This window comes from Spermophilus citellus (assembly GCF_964194105.1).
Source record: "Spermophilus citellus genome assembly, chromosome: 5".
In the NCBI taxonomy this organism is placed as follows: Eukaryota; Metazoa; Chordata; class Mammalia; order Rodentia; family Sciuridae; genus Spermophilus; species Spermophilus citellus.
In genome coordinates this window covers 139,325,450-139,343,744 of record NC_138186.1, presented here as the reverse complement: position 1 = coordinate 139,343,744, position 18,295 = coordinate 139,325,450, and the positions used below count along the sequence as shown (strand labels likewise).

Here is an 18,295-nt window from a genome sequence, read left to right as displayed (position 1 = left end):
TTACAGCAGCAGAGTTTTTAGATTTTATCTATACACAACGCTTACAGTGATTAGTCTAACCAGCAAGGCTGCAAAAAAATTCAGATTTATTCCACCTAAGCAACCATAGTAAAAATTCAAGTACAAGTGCCCTCTTGTGGTGTTCTATGTGGTTGCAGACTGATAATTCCCCCCCCCCCCCCCACCTTCTCCTCAAGCATTTCTCTGGGTATAAAAGTTGCTTTTCTCTTCTCAAAATAAGCACCTTTTTAAAATTAATTTTCATTTCTTGGAAGTATATGGTATTTTTCCCAGGTACACTCTACTATTGAAGTTCTTCCCTAGGCTCCTTTAACAATTATTTTATTTTGAGACAGGGTCTCATTAAATTCCCTAGGCTGACCTCAAACTCACAATCCTCTTCCCTTAGCCTCCCAAGAAGCTGGGATTATAGGTGTGTTCCTCTGTGCCAAGTAACCTGTCTTTGTGAGAAGTAAATTTTATTCTAATATTTGATTTTAAACTGTTATATTTAATAAACCCTATCTGTAGCTTTTAGTGGATTTAAAGCAACATTGTCTGAAAGTTAACAAGTTTCTTTCAAGTTTTTGTTTTTATATTAACTTCAGATTATATGTCACCACAATTAGGAAATGCTCTAGATTGGGGTCACTGCTAGATGTTTCAGGTGGTGTGATTGCTTTTAATTTATGGTACTTAACTTTAAGATCTCCAGGTGAAATAATGCATTTAAAATGCAACAAACATGCTGACTCTTAATTAAAGTAAAAAGGAGATTAGGGACTGAAGAATATAAATATCTTTATATGTTACCATTTTTATGTTTCCATTTGTTACAGAATAGGAGGAATAATTTTCAAATTTGACATTAAAATTTACCTTCATAATTTCAAGAAATTAATAAAGATTGTCTAATTTACTTAACAAGATAATTTTAGTGCACCTATTCAGCTATGCATGTAAGAGAAAGTGATGACAGAAATGAAGAGATTGAGACAATCAAATATTTAAAATGTGGCTTCCTCAGTGGATGGCTAATTATTTGTAATTACTGGAAATCACTGGACCATCTTCTTGTGGTGTTATGTAGTCAAATACCTACTGGTCACCCATAATAATCTTCTGTAGTATCCATGGATTAATGTACATTTTTTTGATGTGCTAACAATTACACTTGTTCTCTCTCCAGAAATCAATAGCATAAAATATTTAATGAAAGATTTCACCTGAAAAGTATCTTTTCTAGCTTTTTAGGTCATATTTCTGTGATGTCTTCTTTCTTTCTTGGACAGTAAGCATTTTTTTAAAGCAACAAGTGAAAGCCAAGTATATTGATTATTGAATATTCATTCTCAGTAAAATTTTAAAATGTTTTTATTGGTGCATTATAGTTGTACATAACAGTGGGGTTCATTTTGACATAACCTAACATGCGTAGACTATGATTTGCTCTATTTCAGTCCTCAGTACTTTCTCTTTCCCCCTCCTCCTCCCTCTCCTAGTTCCCCTTCTTCAACTAGTCTTCCTTCTATTTATTTATTGTTTTTCAATTAGTGCTTTTATAAATATATAAAGGTGGAATTCACTGAGGTATATTCATATACATATATAGGATAATTGGGTCAATTTCATTCTGCAATCTCACTAATATTTTTAAACCACTGGTTAAAATTCAAATCTTAGGTGAGCAGAAACAGGACACTCAGCAGGGGTCAGGCTTCTTCACTGTGTGGATTTGAATTTTACATCTGTAAACAGTATCTTTCGAGAGAATCTCCATGTTCCTTTGTTACATCATGAGTGTCACATTCTTCAGAAATGAATACTTATGGGTTATTTTGTTATGAAAAATTGTGAGACTCTGGGGAAGTTTTCTGAGGCCATGTTATTTTGTCCAAAAGTAATACCTGCAGCATCGTGGCATATGCCTGTAATCCCAGTGGCTTGGGAGACTGAGGCAGGTGGATTGCTAGTTGAAAGCCAGGCTAAGAAACTTAGTGAGGCCCTAGTAAGATCTTTATTTTGAGGTCCTGTCTCAAAATAAAAAGGTCGGGGGACATGTTTCACCAATTAAGCACCCTGGGTTCAATCCCAAAGATAGATTAGATAAATAGATAGGTGGATAGATAGATAGATAGATGGATAGATAGATAGATAGATAGATAGATAGATATATGCAATACCTATCTGCTACTCAAAGAAGAAATATAGTTCTTTAAAAAGACTTATCACTTGGTATATATTTCTTCTAATAACCACTAATGAGTTTATAAATATTTGACATTGAGATATCCATATGTGTAAAAATGAGCAAAAATGACATCTATGTTAGAATGTTGAAAAGTGAAAAGAAATATGCAATGCTTTTGTTCTGAATGTAATTGTGGTTATTTGATGTAATTTCAGGACATGGCCTTTCATTATCAAAAGCCCCAAGCAGTATAAAAACCTTTCTTTCATGGATGCCATGAATAAGTTTAAATGGACTAAGAAGGAAGGCCTCTCCTTCAACAAGCTTGTCCTTGGCCTGCCAGTGAACGTGAGATGTTCTAAGACAGACAACGCGGAGTGGTCGGTGAGCCCAAACTCATCTAACTTCTGAGAGCCCAGGTGGCATGTTTTGCCTGGATCCACAACAGGAGAATCTCAGGATCAGATACCACATTTATAAATCCACTTGTCCTTTGAGGTGTCTGATAATATTTTTATTCTATGATTAGTTGGGTTGACTGAAAACGAAAGCTCCCCTTGAAGAGGGAAATTCATTCTAAAATTGAAGTTGTTTTAAAGTGGGAACAGGCTAGACGAGAACTTCAGAAAGCATTGGAGCCTGCCCTATAGTTCTTTCAGAGGAGCATCTGGCCCTCTGTTCAATCTCCCTCCTAAGCCCTGGGTTTCTGACTCCCTGGTGTTTGGTTCTGCCACCATCACCTGCCCCTCATCCCCTGCAGAAATGTAGGTGACCAGCAAGTGTGGCCCAGTCCTGCTCTTAAATCACATGTCTTCTGCGTTGTCTGCTCTTTGCTTTCCAGATTCAAGGAATGACCGCCTTACCTCCGGATATAGTCAGACCATACAAAGCAGAACCTCTGGTGTGTGAAAGGTCTTCCACCTCTTTTCTGCACAGAAATTTCTCTCTGAAGTTGCTCATGTGTTTTACGTTACTCAGCAGCATGCTGGGCACCGAGTGCTTGTGATCATGATGCCGATATACTTGATGACCCAGTGACCAGAAAATATTCTGTGATTTGAACTTGTCATTAAACATAAGGTTAAAGACTGTGTCCACTTACCTGGGCATGAAAACTATGGAGACTTTGGTTTCATATATGCCCTTTATTCCCTCCCTTGTTCTTCCCAGTCTACCTGAAGATGTCAATGGAGGTCTCTGCTTTTCCTCAGAAGTGTTCTGTACAGATGGCCAATAAAATAAAACTGGCCTGACTGAGCATGACCATTTAAAAAAGATTGGACAGTCAAATGGAAAGAAACGAAAAATTTTTAAATTCCTTCCACCTCCATTTTATTTAAATGTTCATTGTTCCACTTGACATTCATATTTCTTTTCTTTTGTTTTTTTTAATGCTTTCATCATAACAGTATGAAAAGAAGCTTTTTGGTGATGCCTTCTCTGGTCTCCCCACTTATCTGCTGGTACCTCCAAACCATCCCACACCATCTCAAAGTACTTTTACCTCTTCTCTGCTCAGAAGTGGCCAGTTAAGGGTTTCCTTAAGCTTTGTCACTTCTAAAGAAGGATGTTATAAGAACTATAAAAATGGTAGTAGGTGACTGAGGCAGAGAAATGGCTGCAATCCCCATGAGCCATGAGGGGTCCTTCATGAAGTCCCAGATCAAGGTAGAGCTCCACCAGGAGGTGTGAGGACTGCGTAGCTCCTCACCAGGCCCTGGGCACCTCACCCGTGCTGAACACTGGCTCAGTGTGAGTCATGGTTGCTCTTGCAGATTTATTTTTATTGCAGTTGATAAACTAACTTTTAGTTGCCACCAGTTGAAAATCTTGTCATTTTCTTGGTTCAGCCATATCTGATTTTATGTCCCATTCTTATTTCTTAAGCTAAATATGTTTGGGTCCTATTAATAATATAAAAGAAATTCAATTTTTGTATAGTACCTCATGCACTCCTAGAGAGAAGCAGGTGACTCCATCTGATGTTGTCGCTTAATTCAATGGAGAATGTTGCATTTTTCCACCCTACTCTTCATCCCTTTCTGACCCACATAAAATGTCAACATAAATGGTATTGTATTTTCAATAAATATGTTTTGGAGTGTTTTCTTCTTGATTCTTAAACTTTGTGCATTTGATGAAATGCTTGAAATATGTTTATGAGATATATTTTGTAGTTACCTTTACTTTTTTGTTGTATAAAATTGTATCATTTGGGTTTTCCATCCAAATAGTTGTATGAGAAATATGACCATCCCAGATGCCCTGTATTTGAAATTTTATGTTTATTTTAGAATTTCTGAATTTGTGATACCAAAGTCAAAGGATTTTCATTGGGAATTAAATAATATTGTGTTTGTTTTCATTGTTCTTGGTACAGAAGGTGAATATTCCAACAATAAAAGGGTAAAGAGCTTTGGAAGTTTGCATTTGTGGAGCCAGCCAAAGTCTGTTTTCCACTGATGTAACTAAGAAGAAAGTTGGCTTTTTTTTTCCTGGGGATATTCATGAATATCTATGGTTTTGAGCAACTGACTCATTATTTGAAATGAGGATAGGTCATTTGTTGGAATTCTGTGGAGCTTCCATTATATGCTAAGCTGTTGGCTCTTACACTGAGCAGAACTTCCTGACCATCTCAGGCTTCTTATAGAGACTTTGTGTTGCTGTCTTGGATTCAGTCAGATCGCCTGCTTCCTAAGAGTATCCGTCAGGAGTGCCTGAATGGACTCTCCACGTATCCTGGTACCTGGTTTGATCCTGAGATGCAGGAAGGCGAGGGAGACATTTTTGAAGTCAGCATCCATCAAGGTTGAGGATGACTTGGATGATCACTTTTATAAAGGTGATTGAAGCAATTTCAAAGGAATCCTAGCAGCTACAGGAGTGACTCAGTCAACAGAGGCGGACACGTTAAGAGATTTGACATTTATCCTAATGAACATTTGAACGCAGTGTGTAATTTCACTGGACAATTTACTCAACCAAATTCTTATTGGACATGAAGACCTTCTACAATTTTTCAAAATGATAAGTATTGCTAACATTCTTATAATAAAAATGTTCTGGTATCTCCAAGTATTTCCTTGCAACTAAGTCAGTATAATCGTAATTACAGAAATAATCATTCATATTTTCAAGAATTCGGATGTATATTGCTAGTTGTCCTCATTTTGCCCTCAGGTGGTTCAAGTAGGGGGAAAAATCTATCATCCATTAATCTATATTTTATCTACACAGAGAATGATACTTTATTTAAATATAGTAAAATGATAATTGGGAATTTTGGAAGAAGGCTATAGGAGTTCATTTTACCATTCTTGCAATTTTTTTTAAAATTTGAAATTATTTCAAAATTAAAAAGTTTCACATGCAGACCACATAATAAAGGATCCTACTACAGTAAAGTGACAGAGGTGAGTCTTTTTTCAAAAACATTACCCCTCCATTTGGGGGTGATTACTCCCTAGATGCCCTTGGGAGTAGGGAGGGATGACTGGAAGTTTCCATGTTGTGACTAAGATACATGTGTTACCAGTTTTGAGGTGTGAAACAAAGGGCTTGAAGAATCCAAAAAACAAAAGAAAGAGGGCTTATAGCTGTGAATCATTAAATATATATGTGTGTGTGTGTGTACATATACATATATAGCGTTTATTTTGTTTTCCTCTTGATTATAATCCTAATGTATGGTAATAATGTATAGTCATCTCTGTTCACTTAAGAAAAGTTAGAAAATATGGTAATTTGGAAAAGTAATAAAATCTAGCAATCCTATTACCTGGAAGATACCACTATTGACTTTCTGGTGCAAGTGCTTCTAGTATATGTCTATGAAGGTATAGTTTTGTGTATATCTATATAGAGAGGTGGATAGAGATGTTGGGTAACACCACTTTCTGAAACAAATTTTAATATAACAGTGGTTGAATTGCAAAAAGTTCATTTTGTATTTGATAAATAGATCAATATGTGTGATTCATTTGGTGATTTGCGATTGCCTTTCTTTTTTGTGGTGAGTCAAGGACCAAGACATCTGTGGTCCCATCATTCTCAGAAATTAAGGATACTCTGTATTCATTCCTGCTAATGAAGAAAGATTGGATTAAGAAGTGACATAAATATATCACTTCCACTTTCACTTTCACTAAGATACATGTGTTACCAGTTTTGAGGTGTGAAACAAAGGGCTTGAAGAATCCACAAAAACAAAAGAAAGATGGTTAAAATTAGTCACATGGCCCAACTGGAATACAAGAGGGGCTGGAAATGTTATCTCTGGGCACCACAGAAGGGAAGCCATGTCCATGGTCATATATATACTTTTAGCAAAATCTGATTTTCTTTTAGTCCAATGATTCCTGGATTTGCATTTTATAAATAATTATGACACTATGTCAACTATGTATTTTGCAAAGTAAGACACAAATGAAATAATTACTATTTAGTTAGTTAATGAATTTTAGATCCCGCCTCCAAACTACAATGTTGGGCTTACAATTGTGAGAAAATTGGATTGTTCCTGCCATGATGGAGACTACAGAGTCTCATGATAAAGATCAAATGAGTAAAGCAAAAGCTATCTCTAAGATTACATCTTTTTTTAAAATGGAAGGATTCAGAACAAATGCCAGCCCTTTCAATTGAATAAATACAGTTTTATGAAAAGGTTACTTATACAAGATGCTTACTCATCATCCAGGACCCTCATTTTTCCAGATGATTAGACCATAAACCTACTTAATATTTTTTTTATAATATTAGCCCTATGAGACCTCAATTGGCAATTGTCTCCAAATCTAACTATCAAACTGGCATTTTATGAGAAAGGGTCAATTAACTAAACTTATAGTAGCAGCAGTGCACTGGTGAGAGCTGTGTTCCATGGAAAACATGAAGAGTCCTAGAAAATTGTTACAAAGCAGGCTGACTGCAGTTGGATTTCTGAGAATCACTAACATGTGAGTGTGCTTTTGAAAGTCCAAGAGAAATTGCATACTGTAAAATATTCTCCAGATTCATCGACACTGCACCAGGAAACAACTCCAGGCAAACAACTCAGCAGAACATATTTACATTTGTGTAGCAAGTATTCTGAAGCTTCCAAACAACATGTTCACAGGTAACTACAATATCACAACCCAACAGACAAGCCTTCCACTTGGGCTCATTGGTTCATTACTTACTGTTCTAATTTGCCAACAAATAAGCAGCCTATTTTATTAATCTAGAGTAATACAACAAATAGGGAGAGGGGGAAAAAGAATTTACCCTTCCTAAGAAGATGTGTGAAAATGAATTATATGACATGAATAAGGTATTTCAGAAATGTTAATAATAAGACTAAATATCTTTGGGAAGTTTCTGTCCTATAGTATGGCTTATGTTTATTCAATAATTTTAGTCCACAAGAAAAGACACTTTTAAAATCATGCCTTATTTCCTAACCATAGGAGGGAAAAAAAAGAATAAGAAATAAAATTCCTGAGCTATGTCCAAGTGACCCACCAGTCACAACTTTTCACCTTCCGTTTTCTACCACTAAGAAGAAAATATTTCTATGATTTGTTTTGTCATCATTATGAGACTCAATCATTTCCCACAAAGGAGCCCTTAGACTACATGACATTTATTCCTGAGCATCATTTTGTTAGAGTTACATTCATTGTCCTCTGACTAATGAAAGCATGAGAGGACTTTGAGGCCCCAATTTAAGGTTTGTTTAGTGAAGACATTTGTTTCCCAGTTTCTTTAATACTTGAAACAGAATTGATGCCATGTGGAAAAATATTGAATAGTGGAGAGTATAATCTACAAATGTAGGATGGAAGCCTGGATTGAACCAATTTCCCTAATAACCTATTAAATATTGTCAGACAAAATATTGTTATATACAGTGCTTTGGAATTTGCAAAGTGAGTTCACAATATTTCTCATTTAATGCTTAACACTTCTTTTGCAACTGAATGATTACATTTAAAAAGCTAAATGTGTGGCTTATTGTACTGCAATAATCATGGGAGACCTAAGTTCCAATCAAAAAAAAAAATATATATATATATATATACCAGATTGAAATTGCTGTGTGAATGACACCTAATCAAATGAATATTAAGTCTGAGCAAATTTGGCAATCACTCTGAAAAAATAAAAATAAAAAAGAATTCTTTGATGACTCGCTGAGTACTTTTTAGGTCTCTTGTTTCTGGAAAAAAAATACATTTTGCCATTCTTTTTCCTCTTGGAAATAGTCTGCTCTTGTTAAAATGAATAAAACTTCAGAGTTAAATTGAATAAATGTGCCTTTTGTCTTTAATATGATAAAATTTTTCTAAGGATAGCTTTAAATTTCTGCTGCAGTTTTTATTGCTTCATGAGACTTTCTTTTTTTTTTTTTTTGATTAATGTCTTTTCACCTCACCTTGACTACTCTGTAAGCTTCCTTAATAGGATATGTCTAGAAAAACACACTTTTCCAAATAATCCTTCTGAACAAAATGATATTCTATCAACTAAAATAAGGAATGACCTGGAAAACAAAGGAGGGGAGGGAAGGCGTTTCTTTCCTATGGTCACTAGAGGGCACTTGTGTGTCTGGTACAAACCCTGCCAATCAATGCTGGAGCAGTGCCTGGAGTTTTGGGGCTGCTCTGAGACCTGCTCTGACTATTTACAGTTCTGACTCTGCCTACCTCCTTTTACCTATTACCTTTATTTTTGCTAAATTCTAATTTAAATTACCTAAGGGTTAAGCTTTTTTTTTGAAGGTTTAGTTCCAAGACCAACCTTAAGTCTTTTAGACTTCTTGTACAATGATTCTAAGCCTCTTTTCTAAATTTCCAAATAATTTTTTCACCATAGCTTACATTTTATACTTTACTTGGTACTATTGAGGGCACATTTATATCTGTAACTTCCTGTTTTCCTATGTCTCATTTTTTTGTTGTTTTGTTTTGTTTGGGGGTATTGGGGATTAAACCCAGGGGTTTTACCACTGAGCTGCATCAACAGCCCTTTTTATTTATTTATTTTTAATTTTTGAGACATGGTCTCACTAAATTGCTTAAGGCCTCCCTAAGTTGCTGAGGCTGGCCTCAAACTTTCAATCCTTTTGCTTCAGCTCACATGTTGCTAGAATCACAAACACATTCCACCACCCCCAGCTTTGTTTTCTAATTTCCAGTCCTAGTTATGATCTAATCATCTTGACCACTTTTTAATCGGACCCTTTATCATTTAATCCATTAGTTCTCTATTTTAAGAAGATATGCTTCTTCAGTGAAAGTTGGAGGAAGTACTCTGAACATTGGTGAGAATATGCTTTTTAAACAAGGAAAAGTGGACACATTTTTTTTTTTTGTCAATTATCACTGTAAATGAATTCCCAAGCAAGATGAGAGACTGTAATTCTCCAGTGAACTTGCTTGAAGTCCCTGGCTAGTCCTTGCTGGGCTCATAACCATAGTCAGTCAGAAGGCATACAGGATTTTCAAGAACAGCCATGTTTTCCACAGACCATTTAGTCCTTATTCGAAGGACTTTGTTCTTTAGAACTCCACAATTGACAAATTATTAGGCCATAGGACCTGGGATAAACTAGTACAATTCCATTCTCCAAGTCAGGAGTCCTTTATATCAATGCAGATAAGGAATAGAGCAAGTATGGCTTATTAACCCTGCTCCACAGGTTGCTAGTTTTCTTTTATCACTTGGGTGATTTTTGCTAATTAGCTATAGAAAATTTCCCTTTCCATCTTTTAAAATCCTCCATTGTATGCTAACAGAGCTTTCCTGTGGCCTGTCCTCTTCTGAACCAGTGTGTAGACTCTGCAGGAAGTCCAGAACAGCCTTCATATAACCTTAACTGTCCATCAGTCATTCACCTTTGAGCCACTTTGCTACTTACTTAATACATGGGTGAACATGAAAGCTGAAGCTAAAATCTACTGGAGAAAATGAAATTGCAGGTATTTTATTTAAAAGAACCTTGTTCTCGAGTCTGCATTGCTTAGCAGATATAGCATTAATTCTGAGGACCATTGTACATAATTTCTTTCCACCTATAGAATATATTTTTCTGTGTCATAATATTTGGCATATGAAAAATATGTACATCTAAGTGTTGTTTTTACCATCAATGTCATTGGTGTTTTGGGAACTATCATACTTTATATATTATCTACAGGAGAGACTTTATTTAAATTCAATAATGTAAAAGATCTTCATTTTAGATATGTCTGCCTCTCCAATAATAATAATATTTTATGTGATTTAGTTCCACTTGACTCTAATTTATAAATTATTTTTTGGAGCCTTCTATCTACAGGTGTGAAGAGGCAGGGAGGTAGGATGAGGGAGTGGAACCCCAGCAGAAATGAGTCATGTTCTGTATTGGATCTTATTTTGATTTTGTGTATCTATAGGAAAACACATGTACTTGGAACTCTCACACAAAATGCTTATTCTTTGAAGAACGATACATTTTAGTACCTATTTTGATGAAAAGAATTGGCATAGAATCTTTGTCTGCCTTCATTACAGGTAACAGAATATTGATTCAAAGTTGACCTAAGTTTAGTCCCACAGTGCACAACAGTGATCTGCCAACTACAGTGGTCCCCAAGTTGGTCCTATAAAAGCAATTCACCTAGTGATATCCAGCCATCTTGGTTTGTGTAGGTACACTCTGTGATGCTTGCAGCTTATTTTAAAGCTGATGATTTTTTTCTTTCGTCTTATCCCTGTCCCCCTCCCAACTGTGCAGGAAGCAGATGAACATTCTTCCTGCCCTCTGCCAAGTCATCTGCTCTTCCACTCCCTGTCCATAAGAGCAAGAAAATGTTAGACCTGAAACTAGATCCACAGCTCTTTCAAGGATGTGCTAAACATTAATTAGATCTACCTAGATGATGCTAATTAGATCTAATTAGATGATACTTGACAAACAGCCTTGTATCCCCCTTTTTGAAGCTTTCTGCTCCCCTGGCAGTTAGTACCACAGCCTCTGGGACATTCTCCTTTGCTAGCAAAGCAATAAAACTTCTCTTTCCTTTTTCTCAAAACTTTGACCTTGTAATTAGACTGACTTCAGGGACAAGGGCCGAGCTTTCAGTACATTATGACTACAGTGAAGCCAGCCAGAATAAAACATTAAAATTTTAGTTAAATATTTATTTAAAAATCCATGTCTATTAGACTGTCTTGAGTAACTTAGGAAAAGTTTTTTTTTTAATCACTGTTTTTCAAAAGCCCTATAAAGTTTAGCACAGTGAATTTATATAGTAATTTGGCAATGAATATTAGTTGTATCACTCTGAAATTAGAATTTTAGGTTATCTCCAATGATGCTTTAAAAATTTTTTTAAAGTAAGCCATCAAAAGCACAATGGAATAAACAGGCTCAGCATAAATATGCTTTTTAAAACTCCTAAAAATTCGAACTTAGAGTGTTTCCTCTCAATGTGATATAGAGCATGTACTGTCAGACTAAATAGATCAAGATTGTCTGTGGAAAGTTTTTTCATGGGCTATCTTAATGTTGGTAGAAAAGCTCAGTAAATAGAACTATAATCCTGGCTTAAGGCTATGTCTTATAAGCAAGGCTTGCTTTGTTAAAACTGATCCCCATTCCCATGATTTTTCAGGAACTCAGAAGCCTCTGGGGTGGAGGGTAAACCACACCACTTGGTGGCTGTCTCCCCTGATTACAAAAGTGGCATATCATTATTTGGTAATGGAAAAAAGTGATACCTTAAATCTTATTGTAACTCCTTCCTGAGAAAGAAGAAATAGAATGGGAATGTGGTAAGGGTAGAGGGCTGGAGGAGGTGAACTAGTTGGTATATTTTTAAAAAAATATATTTATTTTTTACTTGAGCACAATACCTTTATTTCACTTATTTATTGTTATGTGGTGCTGAGGATGGAACTCAGGGTCTTGCGCGTGCGAGGCGAATGCTCTGCCGCTGAGCCACAACCCCAGCCCTAGATGGTATATTCAGGTGAAGAATGAACAAGAGTGCCCAGAGGAGGTAATGGGCACTAGTGAAGTTTAAGACGATCCTCTCTCCTGCTTCCTTAGTTAGCACTACAGATGTGAACGGACTACACTCTCAATATTTTTCAAGAAAATTGTTATTTCATGCATTCTCTGCTGCCACCCACAAAAGCAACATAATATTCACCCCAGGGTAAAACAGAAGCCTGTGGTTTAACAAGAGGGAAAGTCTAATTCAGAATTTTAAATGCCCTTGCCCCTGTGTACACCAGAAATTTTCTTTCAATCTTCTGCAACTAGAAATGGACTCAATTAACCAAGAACAAAATCATGGGCTAGGAGATCAAGGGGCTTTTCCTCCCCTTTGGTGGCATACGAGCCCTTCAAAGCCAGTCTCAGCAACTTAGTTAGGCCCTAAGCAAGTCAGTGAGATCCTGTCTCTAAATAAAAAAGATTCATGAGTTTAAAGCCAGCCTCAGCAATGGTGAAGCAATAAGCAACTCAGTGAAAAACTGTCTCTAAATAAAATACAAAATAGGGCTGGGGATCTGGCTCAGTGGTCAAGTGCCCCTGAGTTCAATCCTCAGTACCAAAAAAACACGACATGAGTGGCCCTGTGAGAGCTGAGGGCCAGGCACATTCCTGGAGAGTCCAGCAGTCTGCTCTTGCCAACAGGACTATGGCCTGGACTTGAGCAAACTGTGGCCCCACAGACTCCCTTCTTTGTCCTCTCCCCTCCCTCTCTCTGTGCTCCATTTCTCCCTTTAAATTTATCAGTTCTTTCTAGCCTACTCTCAGGCAGATAACACTGATTGGGCACCTAACTTTGCCAAGCCATAAAAAAGACCCACTGCCTGAACTCCTGGAACTGATGGTCTGGAAAGAAATATGCTGACCAATAACCACACAAATAATGTTATACACATATTCAAATGGCTAGGCATTTTTAAAGAATACTTAACACCTGGTGATTAGAATGTGAAGCAATGATGCACATATTTCTTACACATTGCTGGTGAGAATAGAAAGCAATGTAATCACTTTGAGAAAAGTTTTGCAATTTCTTTCTCCCTCCCTCTCCCCTTCCTTCTTTCCTTCCTTCCTTCCTTCCTTCCTTCCTTCCTTCCTTCCTTCCTTCCTTCCTTCCTTCCTTTTCTTTCTATCTCCTTCCTTCCTCTCTCTCTCACTCCCTCCCTCCCTTCTTTCCTTCCTTCCTTTCTTCCTTTCTTTGTTTCTTTCTACTGGGGGTCGAGCCCAGGGGCACTTTACCACTGAGCACATCTCCAACCCTTTTTATTTTGAGATAGGGCCTCTCTAGGTTGCTTAGGGCATCGCCAAGTTGCTGAGGTTGGCCTCAAACTTGCGACCCTCCTGCCTCAGACTTTGAAGCCACCGGGATTACAGGTATGTGCCACCAGGCCCAGCCAGTTATAAAGTTAAGCATACATTTAGCACACAACTCAGTTATCACACATCTGGGTATATGTACTGGAGAAAAGAAACTTTATGTTCATGTAAAAAACCTACATTAATACCCACAATAGCTTCTTAAATAAAAGCTAAGAAACTACAATAGCTCAAATGTCCTCCATCAGATGAACAAAGTGGATTAGGTGTAACCAATAAAATATTACTCAGCAATAGAAATGAATGAATGACAGACACACAACTCCAGTCTCAAAAAGTTACATAAATGATTCCATTTTTACCACATTATCACAATTACATGAATGTAGTGATGGACAATATTATCAGTGATTGCCAGGAATTAGGGTTGAGCTAAAGTCTGACTTTAAAGTCAGACTTAAAATGATGAAGTTTCTTTGTGGTGGAAGAAGATTTCTGTATGCTGACTGTGATGCTAACTACATGAATGTCTAATATATATATGTGTAATTGTTTCTATGCAAGTGTGTACATGTGTGTATGTGATAAAGAGAATGTATATATATACACACACGCATATATATTATGTGTATATATGTGTGTATATACTTATATATGTACATACGTGTACATATATATACCCATACATACACATATATAATAAAAAAAATGCATGGGACTATATACTACTCCCCCAAATACATGAGAATTCTGACGAAACAAAAATATTTCCTGTGGTTTATTAATTTTATTTCATTAATGTCAATTCATGGTTTTTTGACAATGTGCTATGATTATATAAGGTGTTATCATTGGGGCAAGCTGAGTGAAGAGTACTAAAAGATGTGATGAAAACAATTCACTATGTATTTGCTGCGGAAAAAAAATCACACAGATCAATAACTTATTCAATCATGATCTGTGCTCAGTGAAAAAGTATAGTGTTAGGAAGATGCTTAAATTCAAGATAGGAGTTAAAATCTGGAACATTGGTGATCATACTTACATAATAAAGCTCTCCTCTCATCTATCCTGCCATATTAGGTACAGGTGGCATTTTATGTAGCAAACACATTTTTATGTACTGAGTTAATATTGGCTAGTGGTATTAGTTAAAAAAATAAAAAGTTGGTATTTTTCAACCTTTTATTTTTTAACTAATGTCTGTTTTTATATTTGTTTGGGGCAGCATGTACATTAAGCAGAACCTCTGCTCAGGTACTGGTGAGAAATGACAAGAATACAGTGAAAATAGCTCTCTATTTCTTTGTTCTAACATTTGGTTATCTCTAACGGGAAAATATCCATACATACCCCACTTTCTCTCTCTCTCTCTCTCTCTCTCTCTCTCTCTCTCTCTCTCTCTCTCTCTCTTAATTTTGCAGCAAATGTTTATAAGTAGATGAGAAAAAGGAAACTAACAATTACAATGTTTCTTAATAAAGCCTTTATTTTTTAGCCCATTTTCAAAACGAAAACTTTCTGGCAACACAAAGTTCTAAAAAAATTGACAACTGGCTCATGCTGGCAAAACAACTATAACTGAGGAAGACGCGCCATCGTGCGGCATGAATGAAAATGACTTTAAGATTTGACCAAGAGTTGTCACATTAGATCTCTTGCTTTTGGAACTATTGAGCTCACAATGGCTTCTCTGTTCCATCTCTATCCACATCAATGAACACGTGCAATCGTTCCTGTTGCAACACCAAAACTTTTCGGGATGAGCCCGGGCAGAGCTATTGTTTCTGCAAATGTTTGGTTTTTTGAATGAACTGGGAGCACAGTGCCCTCTTGTGGTAGATCTTTCACTTTGCAAAGAGTGGTGCGTTTCTCGGAGAAAGCAATCCAGACTTTGAGATTGTAATTTATAGTTAAATAGGAGCAAGAAGATGACAGTAATGTTCTATACATTTAAAAAAATATCATCTAGAATACAGTATTTTAAATAGTTTCACCCATAAATAAATGCTAAGTATTTATGGAAATAGAGAACGTTTAACTTGATTTAAACATTTCACATTTATTGAATCAGCACATGGTAACTCCTAATATTTACAGCTTTTTATATTTTCATGGTCAAATAATATATAACAACATTAAATTCTGCAACATTAGAAAGGCTTTTTTGGTTTTGTTTTGTTTTTGAATTGCAGGAATTCTAAACATAGTTAAATATTTGTATTAGTAGAAATTGCAATACTACTACTTTTTAGTATTTAGTACATATGATATACCAGGTATTTTGCTAAATGTTTAAAATATGACACCAAATTTAGTGCACACAAAAATAATTGGAGAGATAAGCTATCATTAGTCCCATTTTTGTGGATAAGAAGATGAAAATGGAGCAGTTAAATAACTTATCTGGAGGAAGAACTGCCCCTGAACATTATAAATCTCTATGCAACCCAGGTAAGCTTCAGTTCATTGCATTTCCCAAGCATTCTTGAAGCGGGACCCCGTTTGTACAGCAAATCATGAGGTTAGTGTCTTCAGAATTTACTCTAATTAATGCCACTGTAAAATAGAAAAAAGCATATTGCTGGCTCAATACTAAATGTTTTGCAAAGAATATATAATTATTCCTTGGGAATCAGTCCAATATTTTATAGGGTGAATAAACAAGGTCTTGAAATAGGCAAAGGACTTGAGTAATACTAGGAAGCAACTGAGGAATAGGGGTCCCAGGGTGTCACTTATCTTTCCTGCCACACTGTCCACCACTAGGCACCCGACTTTGGTGTGCTGACCCAACTTCCTGCTTTCTAGAAAACAGAATCTTGTTTTGAAGAGTTTCAGGAAGACCCTAAAGGCTGGAGAGTGCAGATCAGAAAGCACAGGCACATGTTATCAGTGGGAAGGCAAGACCTCAGGTCTGCATGGGTCGTAGAAGAGAGTCCAGTAATGGTGCGGTGAGGGCAGCAGGACCAGATTCAAGCAGGTGGGAAGTCACTTCAGACAAAATAGAGAACTAGAGTGGTACGGTGGGTGATCAGATCCAAATTTTATGGTTTTTGTGGGCTTGGAGGCAGCTTGGGGTACATGACAGGAATACATCTGCAGTCTTATGTGACCCTAGAACCTCTCTCAGATCAGGGGACGTTTGTGGGGAGCTAGCAGCCATGACTGGCATCATATGAGGGGTGTGTCCTGTCTGCTTGGCTCCACTGAATGAGACCGTGTAGGGGTTGGGGCACCTCTAAACTTGTCTTAGAGGGTCACTCCTTCTTTCCAGTAAACAGCCTGTGGGCAAGGATGTGAAAGAGGCTGACAAAAACTGCTGTGGTCAAAAAAGCATTTTCCTCTTCAGAACTTCACCTTCAGAACTTCAGAAGAATAGTAGATAATACTTCAGAGCTTAGTAGATACACTTCAGAACTTCAGAAGAAGAGTAGATAATCATGTTGCTGTGGTTCAGATGTTTAATGTCTCTCAAACCCCAAATCTTGGTCCCAAAGGAGGTGCCATTTTAGAGGTGGCGGAATCTTTAAGAGGCAAGACTTAGGAAGTATTTTGGCCACTGGGAATGTGTTCTTGAAGGGCATAGTGGGAATCCAGCCTTTTCTTCTTTTGCTTTTTGTTCCCTGGCCATCAGGTGAGTGGTTTTTCTCTGCAGCACAGCCCTGCCATGATCAGTTGCCTCATCACAATCCTAAAAGTCATGAGTCTAGCATAGAAAACACTGGAATTGCTAAAATCATGAGCCTAAATACACCTTTCCTCTTTATAAATTGATTGTGTCAGGCATTTTGTTATACTGATGGAAAGCTGACTAATACAGGAAATTTGCATTAAGAAGTGTGGCTATTGACTATAACTATATATCTGACAACGTGGAGGAGACTTTGGGATTAGTTTATGGAAGAAATTGGAAGATTGGAGAAGCAGGCTAGAAAAACCCCTAATTTTGTTTGTGCAGCTTAATGTGTGATTCTTTAAGGGGCTCAGAAGATCAGAATGCTGAAAGGAATATTGACAGCAAAGACTGTGCTGAGGAAGCTTCAGATGGAAAGAAGACTCTATTGGGAAGGGAACATTAGGCCCCCATGGCAAAGAATTTGGCTGATTTTGTTCATTCACTGAGATTTTGTAGGAGGCTTAACTAAAAGGTGACAGAGTAGTTTATTCAGTGGAGGGAATTTCTAGGCAGCATAGCATTCAGGTGGCAGCATTTGCTTTTAATCAAATTTACAAATGAGAATAGGAAGCAAAGAAGAGCAGAGTAGAAAATTTTGAACAATTTGTAACCTGGAAGAGAGGAAACTTGATTATAATGGTGTAGTCAAGGAGTATGTAGTTGCTAGTGCCATAAAAAGAAGCTATGTGCCTTTGGGACAATAGGAAGGATAACTGGAGCACATGTCAGGAATTTGCGGGGGCACCACATTTCATCACAGACTTTAAAGGTGTAGAAACAAAAATTTGTTTATAAAACATTCTGGAGATTAATCATTTGGGAAAAGAGCTTCCAGGTGCTTTGCTGGCCAAGACCACAAAGAGGATAATTTTCTTGTGTCTAGCTGGTAAGGCCCCACAGCTGCTGCAGCCCAGATATGCCGGAGTACGGCTGCAGCAAAATAACCAGGGGGTGCCAAGCAACTTGTGTACATTGATACAGCAGGAGTGGGAGCCGTTTAATGTAGGACCGGAGGGGTATATATACATTCCACACAGCTTATCTTAATTAACATAAACTAGGTACAGCAGTCAACCAATAA

The 18,295-nt window shown here is 36.9% G+C and overlaps 1 protein-coding gene across 1 annotated transcript in view; it reads left to right on the top strand.

Annotated features, from left to right (window-relative positions):
- Positions 1-7,056, top strand: part of MOXD1 (monooxygenase DBH like 1) — an 84,592-nt gene extending 77,536 nt beyond the window's left edge. The window contains exons 11-12 of the mRNA XM_081295355.1: positions 2,407-2,575; positions 3,033-7,056. Of these exons, the coding sequence (XP_081151481.1) occupies positions 2,407-2,575; positions 3,033-3,197 (334 nt within the window). The 3' untranslated portion in view covers positions 3,198-7,056. The remainder of the gene's footprint in view (positions 1-2,406; positions 2,576-3,032) is intronic.
- Positions 7,057-18,295: the final 11,239 nt, after the last annotated feature.